The 22,597-nt window shown below is 42.4% G+C and overlaps 1 protein-coding gene across 3 annotated transcripts; it reads left to right on the forward strand.

Annotated features, from left to right (window-relative positions):
• Positions 1-225: 225 nt before the first annotated feature.
• Positions 226-22,482, forward strand: LOC124126033 (sushi, von Willebrand factor type A, EGF and pentraxin domain-containing protein 1-like). 3 transcript variants are annotated; one of them, XM_048392800.1, is made up of 13 exons: positions 227-365; positions 10,202-10,256; positions 10,828-10,986; positions 13,955-14,113; positions 15,486-15,653; positions 16,025-16,192; positions 17,074-17,238; positions 18,099-18,260; positions 18,409-18,676; positions 19,026-19,122; positions 20,112-20,202; positions 21,938-22,013; positions 22,345-22,482. In XM_048392800.1, coding segments are annotated over exons 1-13 (1,665 nt in total). In that variant the 5' UTR covers positions 227-269; the 3' UTR covers positions 22,346-22,482. The 3 variants fall into 3 exon arrangements, with proteins under 3 accessions (XP_046345417.2, XP_048248757.1, XP_048248758.1); XM_048392801.1 differs by lacking the exon at positions 22,345-22,482 and having other exon boundaries at positions 21,578-21,949; XM_046489461.2 differs by lacking the exon at positions 22,345-22,482 and having other exon boundaries at positions 226-365; positions 20,112-21,991.
• The last annotated feature ends 115 nt before the right edge of the window (positions 22,483-22,597 follow it).

Consider the following 22,597-nt stretch of genomic DNA (forward strand, 5'->3'; position numbering starts at 1 on the left):
CGCGGTGTAGTGGAGGTTGTTGTGTGCACCTGGTGTAGTGGAAGTTGTCGTATGCATCCTGTGTACGTAGTGGTGGTTGTTGTGTGCACCCGGTGTAGAGCGGGATTGTCGAGTACACCATAAAGCAGAGCACCACAAAAGACAGATCACACAAATATCGCAGTAAAGCTAACCTCAGTCAGTCACGGGTGGGAGAACCCCCTCGTTCCCTACACAGACTAAACTGAAACTCCTGTTGCCGCTCTGTCAACTCGAGGCAATAGGAAAGGATGTATCTGGATGGCTTGGCGGACAGATCCTTCCCAACCATGGAGAGCCGTACACGTCTTCTTCTACTGGTGCTGGGGATGTCAGTTTTCACTGCGGTAAGTAGATCAGTACTGATATGCTCCCTAGTTGTCTTCCTTTGTTTCTCTGAACGAGGAAGGTGGGCATTAATAGCCAGCTATTCTGCACTGTAAATAGGGAAAATGCATTAACTAAGTTATACATTTGATTTACTCTAGTTTGGAGTGCTCCAGACTGTTGTACCAACAGTGTAATGTACTCAAATGTGATGTACCCATGTGTCATGTTTTCCAGTGTACTCGAGTATGATGTACTCCATTGTGATGACCTCCAGTGTAATGTACTCGAGTATGATTTACTACAGAGTTATGTACTCCAGTGTAATGTACTCCATTGTAATATACTCTCATGGGATGTACTCCAGTGTGATGTACTCCATTGTGATATACTCTAATGGGATGTACTCCAGTGTGATGTACTCCATTGTGATATACTCTAATGGGATGTACTCCAGTGTGATGTACTCCATTGTGATATACTCTAATGGGATGTACTCCAGTTTGATGTACTCCATTGTGATATACTCTAATGGGATGTACTCCAGTTTGATGTACTCCATTGTGATATACTCTAATGGCATGTACTCAAGTGTGGTTTACTGCAGTGTGATGTATTCCAGTGTAATCTTTTCGTGTGTGATATACTTCTGTGAATCTATTCCGTCTTTTCGGAGATACCGCCTTTCTATAAATACCGGGTGTTAGGGATACCTTTCGGCGTGATACGAAGACAGCAATCTTATTTTGAAACTTATTTCGAATAAGCTATTCCTCAAATTATCTGCCAATCCTCCGCACACACAATCTTCACTACCGTAATCTTTTTCACAATATTTCACAAAAATTTCTTTCAATTATGTATGAGTTGTATGTCGTTTGGAAGACGACAAAACTCATCCCCTGCGCTGAGTGAGTGAGTGAGTGAGTTGGGTTTAACGCCGTTTTTAACAGTAATCCAGTTATATCGCGGCGCGCCAGCTTATTGTAGGATGAAAGCCCGAAGTGATGCAGGTCTCAGACGTTTACCTCTTCTGTGAAACCCACGAGCACGGGTATGGTGCTGACAAACACAGAAACATAATCGGGGCGAACCGGGATTCGAACCCACAATCATCGGTTCCTGGCTCGCCCGAGGGACGAAACCCTGCACAGCGAATCGGGTCACGAAACGTCTGGGCCACCCGTGCCCACCTGCGCTGTACCTGGTTATGTTGTTTTCAAAACCCAAACCACACATTCATCCACTGAATTCCTGGAATCTTCTGTTACTGTTCTGGTGCGTCTCAGTGAGATAAATCCCCAAAACATGACACGTTTGATCAAAATGAAATGGACTCTTTTCGTGATAAGGAAAACGTATCCAACACTCATTCAAGGTGGTCTACCAGAATGCATCTATGAATGCATGTTAATTAGCAGAAGTGTTCTTAAATTGAGCTCCATGTCGACGACGCCCAATATGGCCTTGGTGGTAGTATATAAGTTCTCAACAACACCCAAGATGGCTTTGGTGGTAATGTTGCAAACTACTACCGATGTCACATGTGTGATGTCGAGAACTGATATACTACCAGCAGTCATATTGGGCGTTGTCGACCTGGAGAACTGTCGTATTACCACCAATGTCACATGGAGTGTTGTCGAGAACTGATATTCTACAAGCACTCATATTGGGCGTTGTCGACCTGGAGAACTGTCATATGACCACCAATGTCACATTGAGTGTTGTCGAGAACGGATATACTACCAGCAGTCATATTGGGCGTTGTCGACCTGGAGAACTGTCGTATTACCACCAATGTCACATTGAGTGTTGTCGAGAACGGATATACTACAAGCACTCATATTGGGCGTTGTCGACCTGGAGAACTGTCATATGACCACCAATGTCACATTGAGTGTTGTCGAGAACTGATATACTACAAGCACTCATATTGGGCGTTGTCGACCTGGAGAACTGTAATATGACCACCAATGTCACATTGAGTGTTGTCGAGAACTGATATACTACCAGCAGTCATATTGGGCGTTGTCGACCTGGAGAACTGTCATATGACCACCAATGTCACATTGAGTGTTGTCGAGAACTGATATACTACAAGCACTCATATTGGGCGTTGTCGACCTGGAGAACTGTCATATTACCACCAATGTCACATTGAGTGTTGTCGAGAACTGATATACTACCAGCAGTCATATTGGGCGTTGTCGACCTGTAGAACTGCCATATTACCACCAATGTCACATTGAGTGTTGTCGAGAACGGATATACTACCAGCAGTCATATTGGGCGTTGTCGACCTGGAGAACTGTCGTATTACCACCAATGTCACATTGAGTGTTGTCGAGAACGGATATACTACAAGCACTCATATTGGGCGTTGTCGACCTGGAGAACTGTCATATGACCACCAATGTCACATTGAGTGTTGTCGAGAACTGATATACTACAAGCACTCATATTGGGCGTTGTCGACCTGGAGAACTGTAATATGACCACCAATGTCACATTGAGTGTTGTCGAGAACTGATATACTACCAGCAGTCATATTGGGCGTTGTCGACCTGGAGAACTGTCATATGACCACCAATGTCACATTGAGTGTTGTCGAGAACTGATATACTACAAGCACTCATATTGGGCGTTGTCGACCTGGAGAACTGTCATATTACCACCAATGTCACATTGAGTGTTGTCGAGAACTGATATACTACCAGCAGTCATATTGGGCGTTGTCGACCTGTAGAACTGCCATATTACCACCAATGTCACATTGAGTGTTGTCGAGAACGGATATACTACCAGCACTCATATTGGGCGTTGTCGACCTGTAGAACTGTCATATTACCACCAATGTCACATTGAGTGTTGTCGAGAACTGATATACTACAAGCACTCATATTGGGCGTTGTCGACCCGGAGAACTGTCATATGACCACCAATGTCACATTGAGTGTTGTCGAGAACGGATATACTACCAGCAGTCATATTGGGCGTTGTCGATCTGTAGAACTGTCATATTACCACCAATGTCACATTGAGTGCTGTCGAGAACTGAGATACTACCAGCACTCATATTGGGCGTTGCCGACCTGTAGAACTGTCATATTACCACCAATGTCACATTGAGTGTTGTCGAGAACTGAGATACTACCAGCAGTCATATTGGGCGTTGTCGACCTGGAGAACTGCCATATTACCACCAATGTCACATTGAGTGTTGTCGAGAACTGATATACTACCAGCAGTCATATTGGGCGTTGTCGATCTGTAGAACTGTCATATTACCACCAATGTCACATTGAGTGTTGTCGAGGACTGAGATACTACCAGCAGTCATATTGGGCGTTGTCGACCTGGAGAACTGCCATGTTACCACTGATGTCACATTGAGTGTTGTCGAGACACTAACACCGAAGTCATACTGAGACTTGGTGAGAACAGCGATATTACAACATAATCATCGTGGATGTTGTCACTGGAACTCCAATACTAACACCAAAGTCATAGAGGGTGTTGTGGAGGACTGCGATATTACCATGAGTCATGTTCTTGTGGTGGTGGTTTTACAGGTAATGACGACATCCAACACGACACTGATTGTAAAACAGATTGTGAGAACAACCATGTACCTGACAATACAGTCGTTCAGGTACAATCTGAAAGGTATATAAGGGTTTCAAAAATATACAACATTATATAGACAGAATTCCGTTACATTGTTGTATCTAGTGACAGGTAGTAAACTGGATACAAAAGCTGGAAATCATCAGAGCAGCACGAAAGGGATATTACCCACGTTACAACTCCCAGCTCTTACTGGTGCAACACGAGGTCAACACGACTCAGTCATAGTGCGGCATCGTGGTTAGCCCATGATATACCCATGTAACATAAAGTGCACTTATATTCTTACGACCCTAAACGGCGCAACAGACATGCACTAACTCAGATAAATCTACTGAATCACAAACGATGATCCAACTGTGTCAACAACGTGTTGAAATTTCTGGGAATAGAGTTGGTAGATAAGCATAGGGAGAGCACATTAACTCTCTTTGCCAGGCGCACCTTTGTCGTGCATAAACTTGATAGAGGTGGGGAGATTTCAGACAATAAGCTGTATCAGGTGGTCAGACAGGATTTCCACTCCCTTGAGTTTTATCTCCCCCTTTGTCCGTGAATGTTTTCTGCAGTCTACTATTACTCTTCCTGGTCAGAGCGATCGTATTTAGGCTAGAAGCATGACATTTGTCAAATGTTCAAGTGCTCGTTGTAAAGTATTGTTGGTTGGATATAAATGAGTGAGTGTGCTTTCACGCTGTATATTTGTTGGAGTCGTTGCCTCAAACCACACACGTACATGTGTTGGTTTAGTGTACAAATGTTCTAGTTGCAAGTATTGTTTTAGTGTACATGTGTTGTTTTAGTGTATATGTGATGTTTTAGTCTGCACGTTTTGGCATTAATCATTTTTGTTAACTGAAAACATTCAGAGGAATTACTGAAGCATTCTCAAAATAACAAGAAGACCCAGCAAGTCTACATGTCGATGGTATATGTTATAGTACCATGGGATGCATATTGGATAATTAATATGCAGCATGGCATGTAAACTAAGAATTACACAGATTAGAGATTTTACTTATTTTAAAATGTATCAGAAAATCAGTGATCAAGATGAAAAGGGGGTGATAATTTAGTGTGTAGTGAGCGGACTGATGAGTTGAAACGGAACACAGTCAAGGCCGGCAATTACGAACCATTCCCTTTGTTGTGAAAAAAATCATGCATGAAGATACCTAGTTTTACCTACCGGTTAGCAGATTACTGTGTCTGTAGCAGAGGCACGTCTTCCGATAGGTACAGAAATGCTTCTGACTCCATTACAATCATGGTGTGAGCTAATCAGACAAGAAGATGACTTTCAAAAACCAATATGAGGTAATGAACACGTATTTGCGGGATGTAGATAATAATGTTTAGCGACTAACTGCTAAGAGGGTTTCAGTAGTCCTATCTCTGAATATATGTATTTGAGTGCAGCTGGATCTAAAACACCAGTGCCTTTTGTGTGGGTAAAAAGCAGATGATAGCAAGCATTGGAACATGTCTCAAAGGTGAAGACTTAAACAAGAGTAAAGTGGAACACAGTGGCCAAGTTGTACATTCGCTGAGTAGAGTGCCTGAAACTATGGTCGTTGATTCTAATCCCAAGTTCACCCTGATTACGTTTGTTTTGACAATACTCTTGCACGGAGGTGTCACCGAAGAGATAACTCACGCATTGCAGAGAAAGCATACGCCACCATGTACAGTGTTTTGAGAGCCTGAACATCTGTCGCACTGTCTGATAGCAAGCTTGTCTGGAGCTCAGATGGCAACTCGGCGGTTCGTTGTGGTGGCTTTTAACCTTGGGGAGACGCACATACACAGTTCCTCATTCCCAGAACGAAATGGACACAGTGATAGCCAACACACTATACGTGGACTCAGTGAAATCACTTGTAAACATGAGTGTCACTCCATCCGACATCACATGTGGGGATAGTTGTATGATAATTCCAAGGATATTGCTATAATTTCAATACCTTCTTTGTGATCACATCGCGCATATGTAATCCCGATATGGACCTTCCAACTTTAGAATTAGATCAAATTGATAAACTGTTAGCAAATGTAATTTTGATGGAACATGAAGTTTGAGATATACTACTGTCCGTGGAAACCACAAAGGCAACTGGCCCTGATGACGTTGGGTATAAGATACTTAAAAGTACAGCTTACGGAATAGCGCCAATCCTTTCTAAACTATTCAATTTCTCTCTTCAACCCGCAAGATATTCTAATCACTATGGAAAAAACTTGAATCTTTCATATTCATAAAAACAACAGCGTCAATGAATGTACAATGTATGTAATCATAGCAGATCCTGATATAGCGGCTCGTGATTTCAATAATGACTTGGACAGAATTTCAGAATGGGCTGCCATATGGCAAGTTAAATTTAGTCCCCAAAAAACTGAATCTATTCAATTTACCCGTAACGTAAACCCTAGTCGTAAACCTAACTTAAATATGAATGGTACAGAAATCGAAGATGTACAATGTCATAAGCATCTTCGTATGACGGGGGGGACTTCCTTTTTGAGCGCAGTCAGCGTCGGGTGACAATATCCCCCATCAAGCCGCTCGCCGAAGCGTAAAGTCACGATTGGCGGAGCTTGGCAAATGAAAGGCCCTGGATTTGAACACAAACTGCTTGTTAAAGAAATCACGTGAAGGACATGTTATCGTCAAATCAACGAAAATGACAAAAGCTGAATTTACTTCGTGGTATTTAATATTGTGAAGTGTAGTGGACATGTTTACTTCTGCGCAGATGTATTAACATGGCGCGTGTTCCCCGTGACCGACTTCAGTGATCTTGTTAGCACACACTCACATAGAAAGGACAAGGTTGTTGGAACATTGTTTACTTCAAATGAAAAAGAACACCGCTCTTGTATTTAATCACCTCCCGCCTTTCTCCCCGCCGTCTGTCCCACCCATCTCTGCCCCACCCATCGCTGCCCCACCAAACCCTAAACCACCCACCCCTGCCTCACCCATCGCTGCCCCACCAAACCCTAAACCACCCACCCCTGCCTCACCCATCGCTGCCCCACCAAACCCTAAACCACCCACCCCTGCCTCACCTATCGCTGCCCCACCAAACCCTAAACCACCCACCCCTGCCTCACCCATCGCTGCCCCACCAAACCCTAAACCACCTGTCCCTGCCTCGACCATCGCTGCCCCACCATACCCTAAACCACCAATCCCTGCCTCACCCATCGCTGCCCCACCAAACCCTAAACCACCCACCCCTGCCTCACCCATCGCTGCCCCACCAAACCTTAAACCACCCATCCCTGCCTCACCCATCGCTGCCCCACCAAACCCTAAACCACCCACCCCTGCCTCACCCATCGCTGCCCCACCAAACCCTAAACCACCCACCCCTGCCTCACCCATCGCCGCCCAACCATACCCTAAACCACCCATCCCTGCCTCACCCATCGATGCCCCACCAAACTCTAAACCACCTGTCCTTGCCTCACCCATCGCTGCCCCACCAAACCCTAAACCATCCACCCCTGCCTCACCCATCGCTGCCCCACGAAACCCTAAACCACCCATTCCTGCCTTACCCATTGCTGCCCCACCAAACCCTAAACCACACATCCCTGCCTCACCCATCGCTGCCCCATCCATCCCCAAACCACCTGTCCCTGCCTCACCCATTGCTGCCCCACCAAACCCTTCACCACCAATCTCTACCCTACCCATCTCTACACCACCCGTCTCTAATCCAGCTATCCCTACACCACCCATCTCTACACCACCCGTCTCTACCCCACACATTCTTACACCACCCAACCCTATCCCAACTATCTCTAACTAAGCTATCCCTACACCACCCATCTCTACCCCACCCATTTCTACATCACCCATCTCTAACCTAGCCATCCCTACACCACCCATCTCTACCCCACCCATTTCTACACCACCCACCTCTACTCAACCATCTCTACACCACCCATCTCTAAACCAGCCATTCCTACCCCACCCAACTCTAACCCACCCGCTCATACTCCACCCAACTCGACACCTCCTCCCTCTTACCAAGCTATCCCTACACCACACAACTCTACACCTCCCATATCTAAACCAGCCATTCCTACACCAACCAACTCTAACCCACCCGCTCATACAACACCCAACTCGACACCACCTCTCTCCTACCCAGCTATCCCTACACCACCCATCTTTAACCCACCCATTCCTGCACCACACAACTCTACACCTCCCATCTCTAACCCACCCATTCCCTCACCACCCAACTTTATACTACCTATCTCTAAATACACAAGAAAGCAATGCGGCCATCATCCAGTTGCCCACCCAGTTGCCCATCTCTTACCCACCAAGCCTGACACCACCTAACTCTACACCACCAATCTCTAAACCACCCATTCCTACACCACCCAACTCTACGCCACCTATCTCTAAATACACAAGAAAGCAATGCGGCCAACACCCAGAAACACGCCCTCCCAGTTGTTATCTGGAGAATAGCAAGACAGCTGATAAACACCCCACTGAATTCCACTCCGCTGGAGTTGATTAACACAGTGTGTCTGCTGGGAGGGATTTCATTGTTTGATTTCAGAAGATACCAAGTTTTCTGTTTATTTTTATCATGGTGGGAAAGCGTGGTTAATTGCGGGCAGGAGCTCCCTCAACATCTTAGCGCCCATCACCGTCATACAGCTGCAGTACACTGAGCACGACGTCCACGGTAACTGTTTTCATATACACCACAACCTGTCAAATGGATGGTGAAGTGCCGATGAGAAGTTGGCATGCCGAACAAGAGAGACAGTGCTATGGATACACAACTTCTTTAAAGCAATGAATGCGACTTTGTGTAGATACTAACCCGTTATTAAGCATGTACTAGTATCTACACAGGAATGTCGCATTCATTGAAATAAAATAATCATATGTCCACAGAACTATCTCCCATACTTGATGGCGGAGTTGAATTTAATATCTCAATGTGAAAGTGAGTCAGGGTGTGCTCCAGATATACTGAGGTTACCGTTATATGTTGATGCCAGACACTTATATCCCTTCTTACAAATGAACTCATCCGCCTTCTTCTGTTCTTTATACAACTTGTTTGGTTTAGGCCAGTAGAAAAATTGAAACACCTAGACATTTTTGATAACAGACAAATTTTATGTTAAAATGAATCATATACATATTCTGTCACACCATACCAAACCCAACCAAAATCAACCTCTGGCAAATATATTTTTAGCCATTTTATTTATTGGGGAAAATATGGTAGAAAAAGGGGAAAATGATTTCTTCATGCAGGCTTAAATCAGGATGTTGGTGATTATTTGCCATATTTGGTGAACAAATACAGATTATGATGATAGAAAATTGAATTGGGATTAATTATTGGGAAAATTAACAATTAACGAGGTGATGTGTGGCAACGCCATACTTGAGTTGTCTCCCTTTAAACATACTTGCATCAACTGTCAAATATGTTGGTATTCTTCATTCCTACTTTTTTTTTGAGGGGGGGTGGGGGGGACGGGTGGCCCAGTCGCTTAAGGCGCCGCGATTCGCTGTGCAGAGTTGCGTCCCCTGGGCACGCCAGAAAACTATAATTGTGGGTTCGAATCCATGTTCGCCCCTATTATGTTTCTAGGTTTGTCAGCACCATACCCGTGCTCGTGGGTTTCACCGAAGTGGTAAACGTCTGAGACCTTCATCACTTCGGGCTTTCCTCCCACATTACGCTGACACGCCCTGATGTGACTGGAATACTGTTAAAAGCGGCATTAAATCCAACTCACTCACTCATTCCTACTTGAATGTTTACTTCAACTTAATGATTTAAGTAAATATCTAGAAACAGCATAAGGTCCATTCCAAATTAAGTCAAGTTGACATATCCATTTTCAGGTAGACATGCTCCCATAATCATAAAAATGTCAATTCTTTTTATCAGTTTTGATGATCAAAATGAAATGTCCACCATAGAGTAGTTGGTAACAACTTGATATCTCTTCCAACAGTTTCACAATCTGTGCATGTATAAATGCTGTTCACACTTCCTGTTGTAGCAGATGGAACTGTTAATCAATTATAGACTATCATCAACAGGAATTCACGCACTTTGCAATGTCTAGGTGTAATTAATTTAGGGGATTTTCCTACTGGCCTAGTCTGTATGTTCACGAAATAATGCAGTCAATAACAATCATATCATACTTGTCTATATTTCAGAGTCGCGGCCAGACTACCCAGAAAATAGGCAACCTGACGCTCGTCTGTCCTCCAGGTGAGTAAGTGAGTGAGTTAGTATGGTTTTACGCCGCTGTTAGCAATATTCCGGCAATATCACGGCAGGGGACACCAGAAATGGGCTTTATACATTGTACCCGGTGACCAATAGTTATGAGAGTGAGAGGAGTGGGCTACTTCTTGCCATCTAACCGGATCGGGTGGTCAGGCTCGCTGACTTGGTTGATGCATGTCATCGTATCCCAATTCCATGGATCGATGCTCAATATATCAATCACTGGATTGTTTTGTCCAGACTCGATTATTTACAGGCCGCCGATATCTAGCTGGAATACTGCTTAGTGCGGCGTTAAACAGCAAACAAACAAAAAAGGTAAAACATTCCTTGTTGATATGACAATTGATATATCAGCCACGAACAGTAATCATTCAGTGCGTGCGTGCGTGCGTGCGTGCGTGCGTGTGTGTGTGTGTGTTTTGTGTATGTGCATGTGCACACGTGTATTAGTAGGTTATGGGATGTGATCCTGAAATATTATCATTATGGAGTCAAGGTCGATATTTATACAAACAGGATGAGACTTATGGCAGGTGTTGGTGTATTTCAGCGGTGTGTCCTGCTGGGCAGTACCGGTCAGCGGACAACACCTGCCAGATGTGTGCAGTCGGGGAGTACCAGCCGGCGTCAGGGCAGACAAACTGTACAACATGTGACACTGGATTTACCACAAAAGCGACAGGATCAAATATGGCAACAGATTGCTTAAGTATGTGTCAGAGATATACGCCAGTAGAGGTTCCGCCATATTCCTTCTGTGGTTTTATTATCACAGAGAGCGTCATTATCCTGCAGAGCGCCATTATCATGTTACTGACTGACTGACTGACTGACTATGGTTTTACGCCGCTTTTAGCAATATTCCAGCAATATCATGGCGGGGGACACAAGAAATGGGCTTCACACATTGTAACCTTGTCAGGAATCGACATTATCATGTTAAGTGTCATTATTATGAAGAATGCCATTATCATGTATCATGATTATCATACAGAGATAATGCCATTATCCTGTATCATGATTATCATACAGAGATAATACCATTATCCTGTATCATGATTATCATACAGAGTGTCATTATCATGAACCATGACAGTATCCTGCACAGCGTCATTATTAGTTAGAGCGCCGATTTCTTGTAGAATGTCATTATCATGAGGAGCATCATTATCATGTACAATGTCATGAAGAGCGTCATTATCATATAGAGCGTCATTAGCATATAGAGCGTCATTATCATATAGAGCGTCATTATCACCTAGAACGTCATAATCATGTAGAGCATCATAATCATGTAGACTATCATTTTAATGTAGGGCGTCATCCCCATGTAGAATATCATTATCAGGTAGCGCGTCATTATCATCTTAAGCCTCCTAATCATATAGACCGTCAATATCATGTAGAGCGTCATTATCATATAGAGCGTCATTATCATGTAGAACATCATTATCATATAGAGCGCCATTACCATTTAGAGCATCATTATCATATAGAGCGCCATTACCATGTAGAGCATCATTATCATGTTAAGTGTCATTAGCATATAGAGCGTCATTATCATGTAGAACATCATTATCATATAGAGCGTCATTATCATGTAGAACATCATTATCATATAGAGCGTCATTATCATGTAGAGCATCATTATCATGTTAAGTGTCATTAGCATATAGAGCGTCATTATCATGTAGAGCATCATTATCATATAGAGCGCCATTACCACGTAAAGCGTGATTACCATGTAGAGCGTCATTATCATGTAGGGCATCATAATCAGGTAGAGTGTCATTATCATGTGATTGTCATTATCATGGAGAGCATCATTATCGTATAGAGCGTCATAATCATATAGAGCGTAATCCCCATGTAGAGCATCATTATCATATAGAGCGTCATAACCATGTAGAGCATCAGAATCAGGTAGAGCGTCATTATCATGTAGAATGTTATTACCATAAAGAGCATCATGATGATGTATGGCGTCATAATCATGAAGAGAGTCATTATCATTTTAAGTTTCATTATCATATAGAGCGCCATTATCAAGTAGAGCATCATTATTATATAGAGCGTCATTACCATGTAGAGCATCATCATAATGTATGGCGTCATAATCATGAAGAGAGTCATTATCATGTAGAATGCCATTATCACCTGAAGCGTCATAATCATGTAGAGCATCATTATCATGTAGAATATCATTATCAGGTAGAGCGTCATTATCATGTAGAATGTCATTATCATTGAGAGCATCATTTTCTTGTAGAGCGTCATTACCACGTAGAGCATCATCATAATGTATGGCGTCATAATCATGAAGAGAGTCATTATCATGTAGAATATCATTATCAGGTAGAGCGTCATTATCATGTAGAATGTCATTATCATTGAGAGCATCATTTTCTTGTAGAGCGTCATTACCACGTAGAGCATCATCATAATGTATGGCGTCATAATCATGAAGAGAGTCATTATCATGTAGAATGTCATTATCATTGAGAGCATCATGTTCGTGTAGAGCGTCATTACCATGTAGAGCATCATCATAATGTACATGTATGGCGTCATAATCATGAAGAGAGTCATTATCATGTAGAAATTATCATTATCAGGTAGAACGTCATTATCACATGAAGCTTCATAATCATGTAGAGCATCATTATCATGTAGGGTATCATTATCAGGTAGAGCGTCATTATCATGTAGAATGTCATTATCATTGAGAGCATCATTTTCTTGTAGAGCGTCATTACCACGTAGAGCATCATCATACTGTATGGCGTCATAATCATGAAGAGAGTCATTATCATGTAGAATGTCATTATCATTGAGAGCATCATTTTCGTGTAGAGCGTCATTACCATGTAGAGCATCATCATAATGTACATGTATGGCGTCATAATCATGAAGAGAGTCATTATCATGTAGAAATTATCATTATCAGGTAGAATGTCATTATCACCTGAAGCGTCATAATCATGTAGAGCATCATTATCATGTAGGGTATCATTATCAGGTAGAGCATCATTATCATGTAGAATGTCATTATCATTGAGAGTATCATTTTCTTGTAGAGCGTCATTACCACGTAGAGCATCATCATAACGTATGGCGTCATAATCATGAAGAGAGTCATTATCATGTAGAATATCATTATCAGGTAGAAATCATTATCATGTAGAATGTCATTATCATGGAGAGCATCATTTTCGTGTCGAGCGTCATTATCATATAGAGCGTAATCCCCATGTAGAGCATCATTATCATAAAGAGCGTCATAACCATGTAGGGCGTTATAATCAGGTAGAACGTCATTATCATTGAGAGCATCATTATCATGTAGAGCGTCATAATCATGAAGAGAGTCGTTTTCATGTAGAGCATCATTATCATGTAGGGCGTCATTATCAGGTAGAGCTTCATTATCAGGTAGAGCGTCATGATCATGAAGAGAGTCGTTTTCATGTAGAGCGTCATTATCACCTGAAGCGTCATTATCATGTAGAACGTCATTTTCATGTAGGGCGTCATTATCGGGTAGAGCTTCATTATCAGGTAGAGCATCGTGGAGAGTGTCACGGTGCATTATTTAGTAAACCATTGCAGACTCAAGTCACTTACAATAATGGTATCCTGACAATGTCAAAACGATGTTCACCAATGTGCTGTTGCAGTCGTGTGTTCCGCGGGGAAGTATCGGAGTTCCCGCACTGTCTGCAGCGTCTGTGACGTAGGAACATACCAGCCCAACACCGGGGCCGAGTCCTGCATCAACTGTACCACTGGCTTCATCACCTCCAACAACGCCTCGACGGCGGAAAGTGACTGTTATAGTAAGTAGAACATGCAGCCACCGCTCCACCCACCTTTTCCCGCGCACCGGAAAGGTTGTTGTTGTTGTTGTTTAACGCTGGACTCAGCAATATTCCAGCTATGTGACGGCGGCCTGTAAATAAGCCTAGACCACACAATCCAGTGATTGATATAATGAGCATCAAACCATGAAATTGGGACACGATGGCATGCATCAACCACGTCAGCGACCCTGACTACTCGATCCCACTTGTTGCCTCTAACGACTAGCGTGGGTTGCTAAAGACCTATTCTTACCCGGATCTTCACAGGTCGCACGTGGAAGGATATACGTAGGAATATAATAATGGCAAATCGATCAAATGTTATGAACCACGACACTAAAAAAAGATACGCATTTCCAAACCACACAAATATCGTCTCATTCATGAATAAGTTTACTTCATGGCCAATTATTTATTGAGTGAATAAACACAGATGTTGGCATTCTCACCTGGCAGGTGTAAAACAAACACCCTGAATGCATTACTGGTACAGTCCGAAACTAACGGTGCCCAATGAAGGTCTGTCTTTGTACCACAGGTGATTGATCGCTTACGTAGCCTGGTGCATGGGCCGTCTGCCCAGAGAGTGATTGAACGCTTACGTAGCCTGGTGCATGGGCCGCCTGCCCAGAGAGTGATTGATCGCTTACGTAGCCTGGTGCATGGGCCGCCTGCCCAGAGAGTGATTGATCGCTTACGTAGCCTGGCTCATGGGCCGCCTGCCCAGAGAGTGATTGATCGCTTACGTAGCCTGGTGCATGGGCCGCCTGCCCAGAGAGTGATTGATCGCTTACGTAGCCTGGTGCATGGGCCGCCTGCCCAGAGAGTGATTGAACGCTTACGTAGCCTGGTGCATGGGCCGCCTGCCCAGAGAGTGATTGATCGCTTACGTAGCCTGGTGCATGGTGCCCAGAGAGTGGTAGATCGGTGGTTCGATCCCCGTACCGAAAGATGTTAAAAATAATATTTTCTCCCTAGGCGTTAAGGGGATAAAACAAGTACTGGTCGGCTCAGAGTCAGCATACTTTCTCTGAGTATTGTATTCATGTCAAACTGCGGCATGGTATCTGAGTGGGATAGTACTATGAATCCGTCATTAACTGGTACAAGCAACCACACACACAAGTGCATGCACGTCGATGATATAAGTGCAATAATCCCGAACACGACGTAAAATCCCATTTCACCTCAACTCCATACACTTGCCTTCATTTCAAACGTTTTATTACACAATTATGTACGCATCGTTTGGTGGCAGATCGTGTGATAATGTCAGTGATGACAGCTTTGTCTTCATCGGATGATAATACATCTTTGTCATGTCTTAATCTTTGTCAATTGCTTCCAGGGCTGTGTCCGGCTGGTCAGTACCGTCCAGCCAGTGACCGCAGAGCGTGCAATGAATGTATGCTGGGCACCTACCAGCCGTCAAGTGGCAAGACGAGGTGCATCACCTGCACGCCCGCTGGTTATATCACATTACAGAATGCCTCTACCAAGGCGGACGACTGCATGCGTGAGTGTTTCTCCTCCAACTGTGCAGCAGTCGTATAATTTGTATAAGTTGTAGTCATGGTGTATGAGAAGCATACGGGATATATTTTAACAAAGTGAAACTTTAGAAAAAATATTGTTATAACTATCTTCTCCTATAGACAAAGAGCTGGTAAGTACGTCATTCACATATATAGCATTACACATTTTGATATAAGCACAAGGAAATTTCGTTTTCATCAATAAATGTCGTTATGTCAAAATAGTTTTGTAGGACATGTTTAAATACTAACACAGCCATTCACAAACCTTGATTGACACTTTTCAAGATCAAATGTTGAAAAAAAATGTATGATGAATCAATTGCCCAAATCCATTGTGATGTCCTTCCAGCTTCGTGTGGCGCAGGGAAATACCTTAATGTGACGTCACGCTCGTGTATCCCGTGTCCCCTTGGCACCTTCTTGCCCACAGCAGGAACCACCACTCAGTGTCGCCTGTGCCCCACCGGCAGGACAACGACCTTGACGGGTGCAACTCAAGAAGCCAACTGTGACCTTGGTACATCCCCATCAATCAATACTTGCTTCATATTATGGCATCATCCAATAACGTTGATCGACCAGAACATTTACAAAATGTGCCACAAATGTAACATATGTTATATTCGGGGTAACACTTTCCTGGTAAAATACACATTCTCGTCCTTGTTTTGTGTTGAGTCCAGTCCGGGATTCGAAACCACACCGCCAGAGTGAAGCACCTAATCGCACACAAAGTCAGCGATCTAACCCACTAAGCCACTGAGGCTTCCACAAAAAATTAAAGTCCGACAACTGGTAGTCTAGATCAGTACTCAGTACTCAGTACCTACCAACCATCAGGACTTCACAAAAGGAAAACTCCCAGAAGCTTTAAAAATACGTTGTCACAAACCGTCGATCAGCAGAGATCAAGGGTATTACACATCGTATGCCTGTGAAGAGCTTATCAAGCAATAGGCCTTTGTAATCAGCTTGTCTTGTTAATCCTTATCCTAACTGTACATCTGGTTTCATTACCTGTCTGTTACTCGTTAAGCAGTTATTAACGTCAATCTACTGCTGACCACAACTTCTTTTGATTAGTGTATATTGTCCTCTTTTCATAAAATTAAAAAATAAACATTTATTTTGGATTGTGTAACTATTCTTTGTAGCCAAAACAAAGTTATATGACAAGAAATACATAAGGATGTTTATGTCGCCTGTTTATCTGCATGATAATACGAGTGGCATGCGGAGTACTCTTGTAGCTCCATCTACTTGCTTGAAAATGCAGAGCAATAAAGTCTCAGTTTTATTAAATATTATATTATCAAAGGTATGGTACTTATCCTTCAAGTATTAGAAGGACGCATTTGCCATATATTGCCACATATCGAATGTTTTGTTCTGTTTTAGTTGACTGTCAGCCAGGTTACTTCAGGAAAGAGAACCAGGGTTGTCAGACATGCGGCAAGGGGTTCTACCAGCCGACCAGAGGACAGACATCTTGTATAAAGTGTGACGTGAACACGACTACATTTCTCTCTGTTACTAATGCCACAGACAAAGCCCAGTGTATCGGTAAGAAGTAACCACATGTATCCCTTGTAGATATATAAGTATTCACTGAAGAGGATTTCGAACTGTCGAGTTCTGTTATTGATATATTGTTTGAAGCGACCGTTAGTTTCATTTGTTATTGCAATGTTATGATCACAGTGTCATTTCTAGTTTTTAGTATTTCTGTAGCTGTCAACATATGATCACACTGCCCTCATACTGACTATGGCATAATGCAATATTGCTGCCTGTATTGTCCAATTTTCCATGATCTTACCCTCTCAGATTGACACCCTCTTGGGGGTCACTCGCCCTCATATAGTGGTTTGTTTGTTTGTTGTTTAACGCCGCAATCAGCAATATTCCAGCTATATGACGTGGTCTGTAAATAATCGAGTCTGGACCAGACAATCCAGTGACTGACATAATGAGCATCGATCATATAGTGGTACTTCCGGTATACAACAAGCAGGTGGTCTCGAGATCTTGTAATTACGGTTCATTGTTTACAAAGCTGTATCTTAATATGTTCTTATATTTTGCCAATTCCATTGCAAAACAAGCTTTGATGAACATCAAGACAGATGTTATATTTCGCTCATGAAGATACTTGTGCATCTTCCATAAAACATATTGGCAATTCCATCCCCTTGGCTGTGTCATTAATGTAAGCTCCTTTCATCTGACCCTTCAATCCCGCTGTGAAAGGTTGTACTTCAGTCACTTTGTAAATTAATGTCTAGAATTTCACATATATTATACAATCATAATCAGGATTATGTTTGAAAAAATCTACTAAACATTTAGTTCCTATATTTCATTAAACACAATGTCAAATAAGCCCCAAACTCACCATATCATCACGACGGTCTGTTCTTCAGCTGACTGCGCTGAGGGAACTGGATATAATCGACTAACAAAAGCATGTGACTCCTGCCCAATCGGTCAGATCCGGAAACCCAACATCAGCGACTACTGCTACTTCTGTCCTACTGGTCAGACTACGGCATTTGCAGGATCAAAGACATGCTTGGACTTCCAAGGTGAGATATGGAAGTTGGCTCTACACATTGAAATTTCCTTAGATGTGACATAGAGTGTTTAGCTTCTCCATCAAGTTCTATTTTCTTACACTATTTTCTTTATCGTATTGTGTATACTGTCGTAATCTGTGTTTTCTTCCTCTTGAAGCTACTACACGGGCACCTGTGTTCAAGACAGTGACAGTACGGATGTCATTCTTTGTAACGTCATGCCAGAACCCGACTTTGATTCATAACACGATCACAGCACAGATCAGGTTCTTAATCACAATCCGTGCAAGCGTGTTCCCGGGCCTCTGTCAGGGCAGTTCCTGTGGTAACATTGCGATCATCATCATAGTTCCGTGCGGAGGGACCCGCAGGAAGAGGCAAACAGGAGAAACAATCACTGCTGAAGTAAAAGCGTCAAATCTCCCGTAAGTGAAAAACACTCAACCTCCAATTATTATTTTTGCAAATGTATGAGGACAATTGTAAATATCCAATAACTCTACGGCTTTGAATAGATATTATGTCATGTCCTTTTTCATATAACACGTGAGTTCCACAGCAACACATGCTTGTCATAAGAGGCGATTAAATGGATCGTTGTTCAAGCTCGGTGACTTTGTTGATTGTGCAGTAAAGCATCCCTGTAGCATGAATCGATGCCTGTGATGTCAGTCGCTGACAGAATCGATTATTTACAGCCATCCGTCATGTAGCTGTTGCGTTGCTGAAACCGACAGACAAACAAACAATAATATAGTTGTATTTTGGTGACAGAGAGCAAATACCCAACACAGACAACACTCTTTCAAGAAGTCCTGAATCGCTGCTGGTGCAGGCTCTGGACGATAACGCTGCTGCCACCCCAGTCCTGGTAAGTCTGTACATGTTTCAGGTTCAGTGATCACCTTGGTGTGTGAGACCGTCGTGCATTCATGAGAATCTGTCTCATCGCATTGCATGCAAGATAATTTATCAACCTTCAGGGACAAATATTCTTTATAAGTTTGTAATGTACCAGGCTTAAATATGTAAATAAAAGCCATAAAACGTTTTCCAAAATCAGAGTCCAGTGTGCGAGTGGATTATCACTACCTACTATCACTAATGTGGTTGAAGCTGTCACAGACTCAATTCAGTACGTAGAAACTGCAGTGTTTTATGAACTCACATGTTGGTCTGGTGCTTCAATGTAAAAAGTTGAATGTTTTGGCCTTTAATACTCCAAATTTTTTGATTGCTACTTTGATAAACAGATGACAAGTAAAAGGTAATATTACTCACAGATACCCAGCTATTGTCTTACTGTTCTAACTGATAAATTATATTTGTTGCTTCCTGAGGATTAGCGTGTTCGGGACTGTTGTTCTCTCATTGATTCATTGTGCCGGATGCCATAGGTGTCGTTATGTTAAAACAACAGATGCGCTTACCATATCGTCCCCCTTTGCTATTCTGATGTTATGATCCGACTGTGCAATTTAGAGAGTGACCGACCCTGTTGGGACTTACGTGTTGTCCGTACGACAGGTCCTCTCCTTCACATTTCCCAAAATAATTCCACGATAATCTGTAAATCCTCGTATTTTCAGAATGTAAAAAAAATGGTTTCAGTCACGTGTTGGTTAGCTCAGTACTCAAGTACTCAAATGCCTTTGTCATTCTTTCAAATATATGACCAGAAAGAATCCCGGATGCATGATATCAAGTGACTAAAAATGTTGGAGGCAATGGTGGGTAATAAAGTGGAGTAAGGACAGTGCATGTACCCATGAGATAGGGGTGTAAGTGTATATCAGTGTAAAGGGATGATATACATACATTGTAGCAGAATTACCTCCTGACCTCTGTATTGTGTTTTAGGCTCCGACTGGCATAACATCCGGTCCGATCAATCTTGAAGGTTCATCGACGTCGTGCGCACCGGGCTCAGTGTTGAAGTCTGGATCTTGTGGTCAGTACACATCAAAACTGTATATTCCAGACACAGTGGTGCCTGAAGATTTCAGGACATCTATTTCACCTTATCATACAAATTACTTACCTTATCCCATTTCCAAAGGTAGTGGAAAAGTCTTTTGCTGTGTTCCCGGAGAAGAGAAACATATATCTCACCCAAATGCACCCCGAGCTGCACATGCAAACATGAACCACGTCACTTTGCCGATAACTCGTCTCTCTTTTATTTTCGCGGCAACGGAATAATTAGGAATGTTTGCTTGGTGCTCTGTCATCCGAGAGATCGTGTCGAAATTAACCGTTTGAAAAAAATACATTTAAGAAGTTCGATCTTAAGTGTTCATCACAATCTTCGTCATCCTCATGACGTGAGGTAACACCAATGCCTCCTTCAGAGGAAGCGGGGGGCACGGGTGGCCCAGTCGTCCAAGGTGCCGCGATTCGCTGTGCAGAGTTGCGTCCCTTGGGCACGCCAGAAACCTATAATTGTGGGTTCGAATCCCGGTTCGACTTCTCCCAGTTGAACACTGTACCATTTATTCCCATGGTCAACTGATTACAAGTAATAGTAACACAGTAACATTTCCCAATTACTGACTGGCAGTGAATCAAGTTCTTCTCCTCCAGTATAGCGTACCTGGCAGATACATAGTGGGCATGGTTTAATAAGAATATTCGAAACTATCATATTTTAACAAGCTTTATTCTTGTTTTATCGAAAATATATTATCGAAAATGTGCAGTTTAATGTGTTTGTAACTCAAGATGAATAGCACTAGCAAGTGAGAAATTATTCAAATATTCATTATTGGACTCAAATGAATGCTTTAAATCAATATGGTGACGAGAGCGTGTCGTGAGAGTGATGGGAACGTGATGGAAGGGTGAGGGATTTGCCTTGCTTTGCTTTGCTTTGCTTTGCTTTGCTTTCCTTTGCTTGCTCAATACCTTTGGACTTTACACATACTTGTTATGGAACACTTCTGCTTTTCGAGCACTGCACATCAGGCCTAATGGCAATAAGAACTTCGGGATAGAATGACATGTTATGTTTACCGCATGTGTTTTCTCCATATGAAAACAATAAGTGTTTGAATGTGTTAATCTCCAGATAATTGTTGTATTATTATTGATAAAGTGTGATCTTAACATGATAACCTTAAACTATATATACATTAAAGCGACAATGTACAATGTCCATAATTATACAAAATCTCCATTAAAAGCAGAGTCCATTTTATGATTCTGACTACATCATAAGCAAGTGTTTATGAATCACGATATAAAGTTTGGAAAACAGCTATAATTCTTATATTAACAATCTCATTTGTTACCCAAATCTGGTCAATATGTAATATTCCATGTTGCAGATGGCTGTTCTGGCACCATGTTGCAGGACGATTCATCTTTTTACAAAGTATTCGTCAATCTGTATTCCATGTAGCAAAGTGCTGTCCTTCTGGCACTCAGTTGCAGGCGGATGTCATTTACTTCCAAGTATTGGTCAATGTGTATTCCATGTAGCAAAGTGCTGTCCTTCTAGCACCGAGATGCAGGACGATTCCATAATTATACGAAATCTCCACTAAAAGCAGAGTCCATTATATGATTACAACTACATCATAAGCATGTGTTAATGAATCACTATTAAAGTTTGCGAAACAGCTCTTATTCTTGTTAATATCAGTTGTTACCCACATCTGGTCAATATGTAATAATCGATGTTGCAGATAGCTGTCCTTCTGGCAGTCAGCTGTTTTGTCTGTCTCAAATGAAAAAATTACTAGATGACCAAGGATTGGAGTGGTGCGTATGAGGAGACCTACTACTTGCCAAAATGTCCAATCTTCAATTTCACACTAAGGTTATCAATGAGGAAGTCCAGAATTCTTCATATTGTTTTCTTAAAATATTTCATATAACATTTGCTTTCATTTTCAACAAATTGTCCGGAACCTTTGACGAAAGAGAACTACATCTATGGTTGCAGTGTTAAGTCTGACTGTAGATGTTGAAGGAATGTTGTTGTCATGTATTGTTGGTGTGTTAAAGGGAGACAGGTGAGCACGACAAAGAACCCCTTTACTTCTCCTCTGTTTGCATGCTGCTGAGCACAGGAACTTTTAATGTTTTCCAGACAAATGTCCAGCTGGTCAGTACTTTCAAGACAGCAGCTGTAGCCCATGTCCACGTGACAAGTACCAGGAGGAAGAGGGCCAGGCCCCTGCTCAAGATAACAAAGGAGAACGGCATCAATAATGCAACTAAATGTTTCAGTGAGTAGAGTTCAATGTAAAATCAACCTGTATCTAAGGGCCCTGTAAGTTCATTGTGTTTATTTGTGCAGAAGAAACACAGATTTCAGTAATCGCTGCGGACAAAAGTATGTG

The sequence above is a fragment of the Haliotis rufescens genome, unplaced genomic scaffold (genome assembly GCF_023055435.1).
Source record: "Haliotis rufescens isolate VD_foot unplaced genomic scaffold, xgHalRufe1.0.p SCAF_11, whole genome shotgun sequence".
In the NCBI taxonomy this organism is placed as follows: domain Eukaryota; kingdom Metazoa; phylum Mollusca; class Gastropoda; order Lepetellida; family Haliotidae; genus Haliotis; species Haliotis rufescens.

Coding starts and splice junctions, on each gene's coding strand:
- LOC124126033 (XM_046489461.2), top strand. CDS start 270: ATGTATCTGGATGGCTTGGCGGACAGATCCTTCCCAACCATGGAGAGC. Junction 16,193..17,073: donor AGAAGCCAACTGTGACCTTG/GTACATCCCCAT, acceptor GTTCTGTTTTAG/TTGACTGTCAGCCAGGTTAC. Junction 18,677..19,025: donor GTAAAAGCGTCAAATCTCCC/GTAAGTGAAAAA, acceptor TTTTGGTGACAG/AGAGCAAATACCCAACACAG.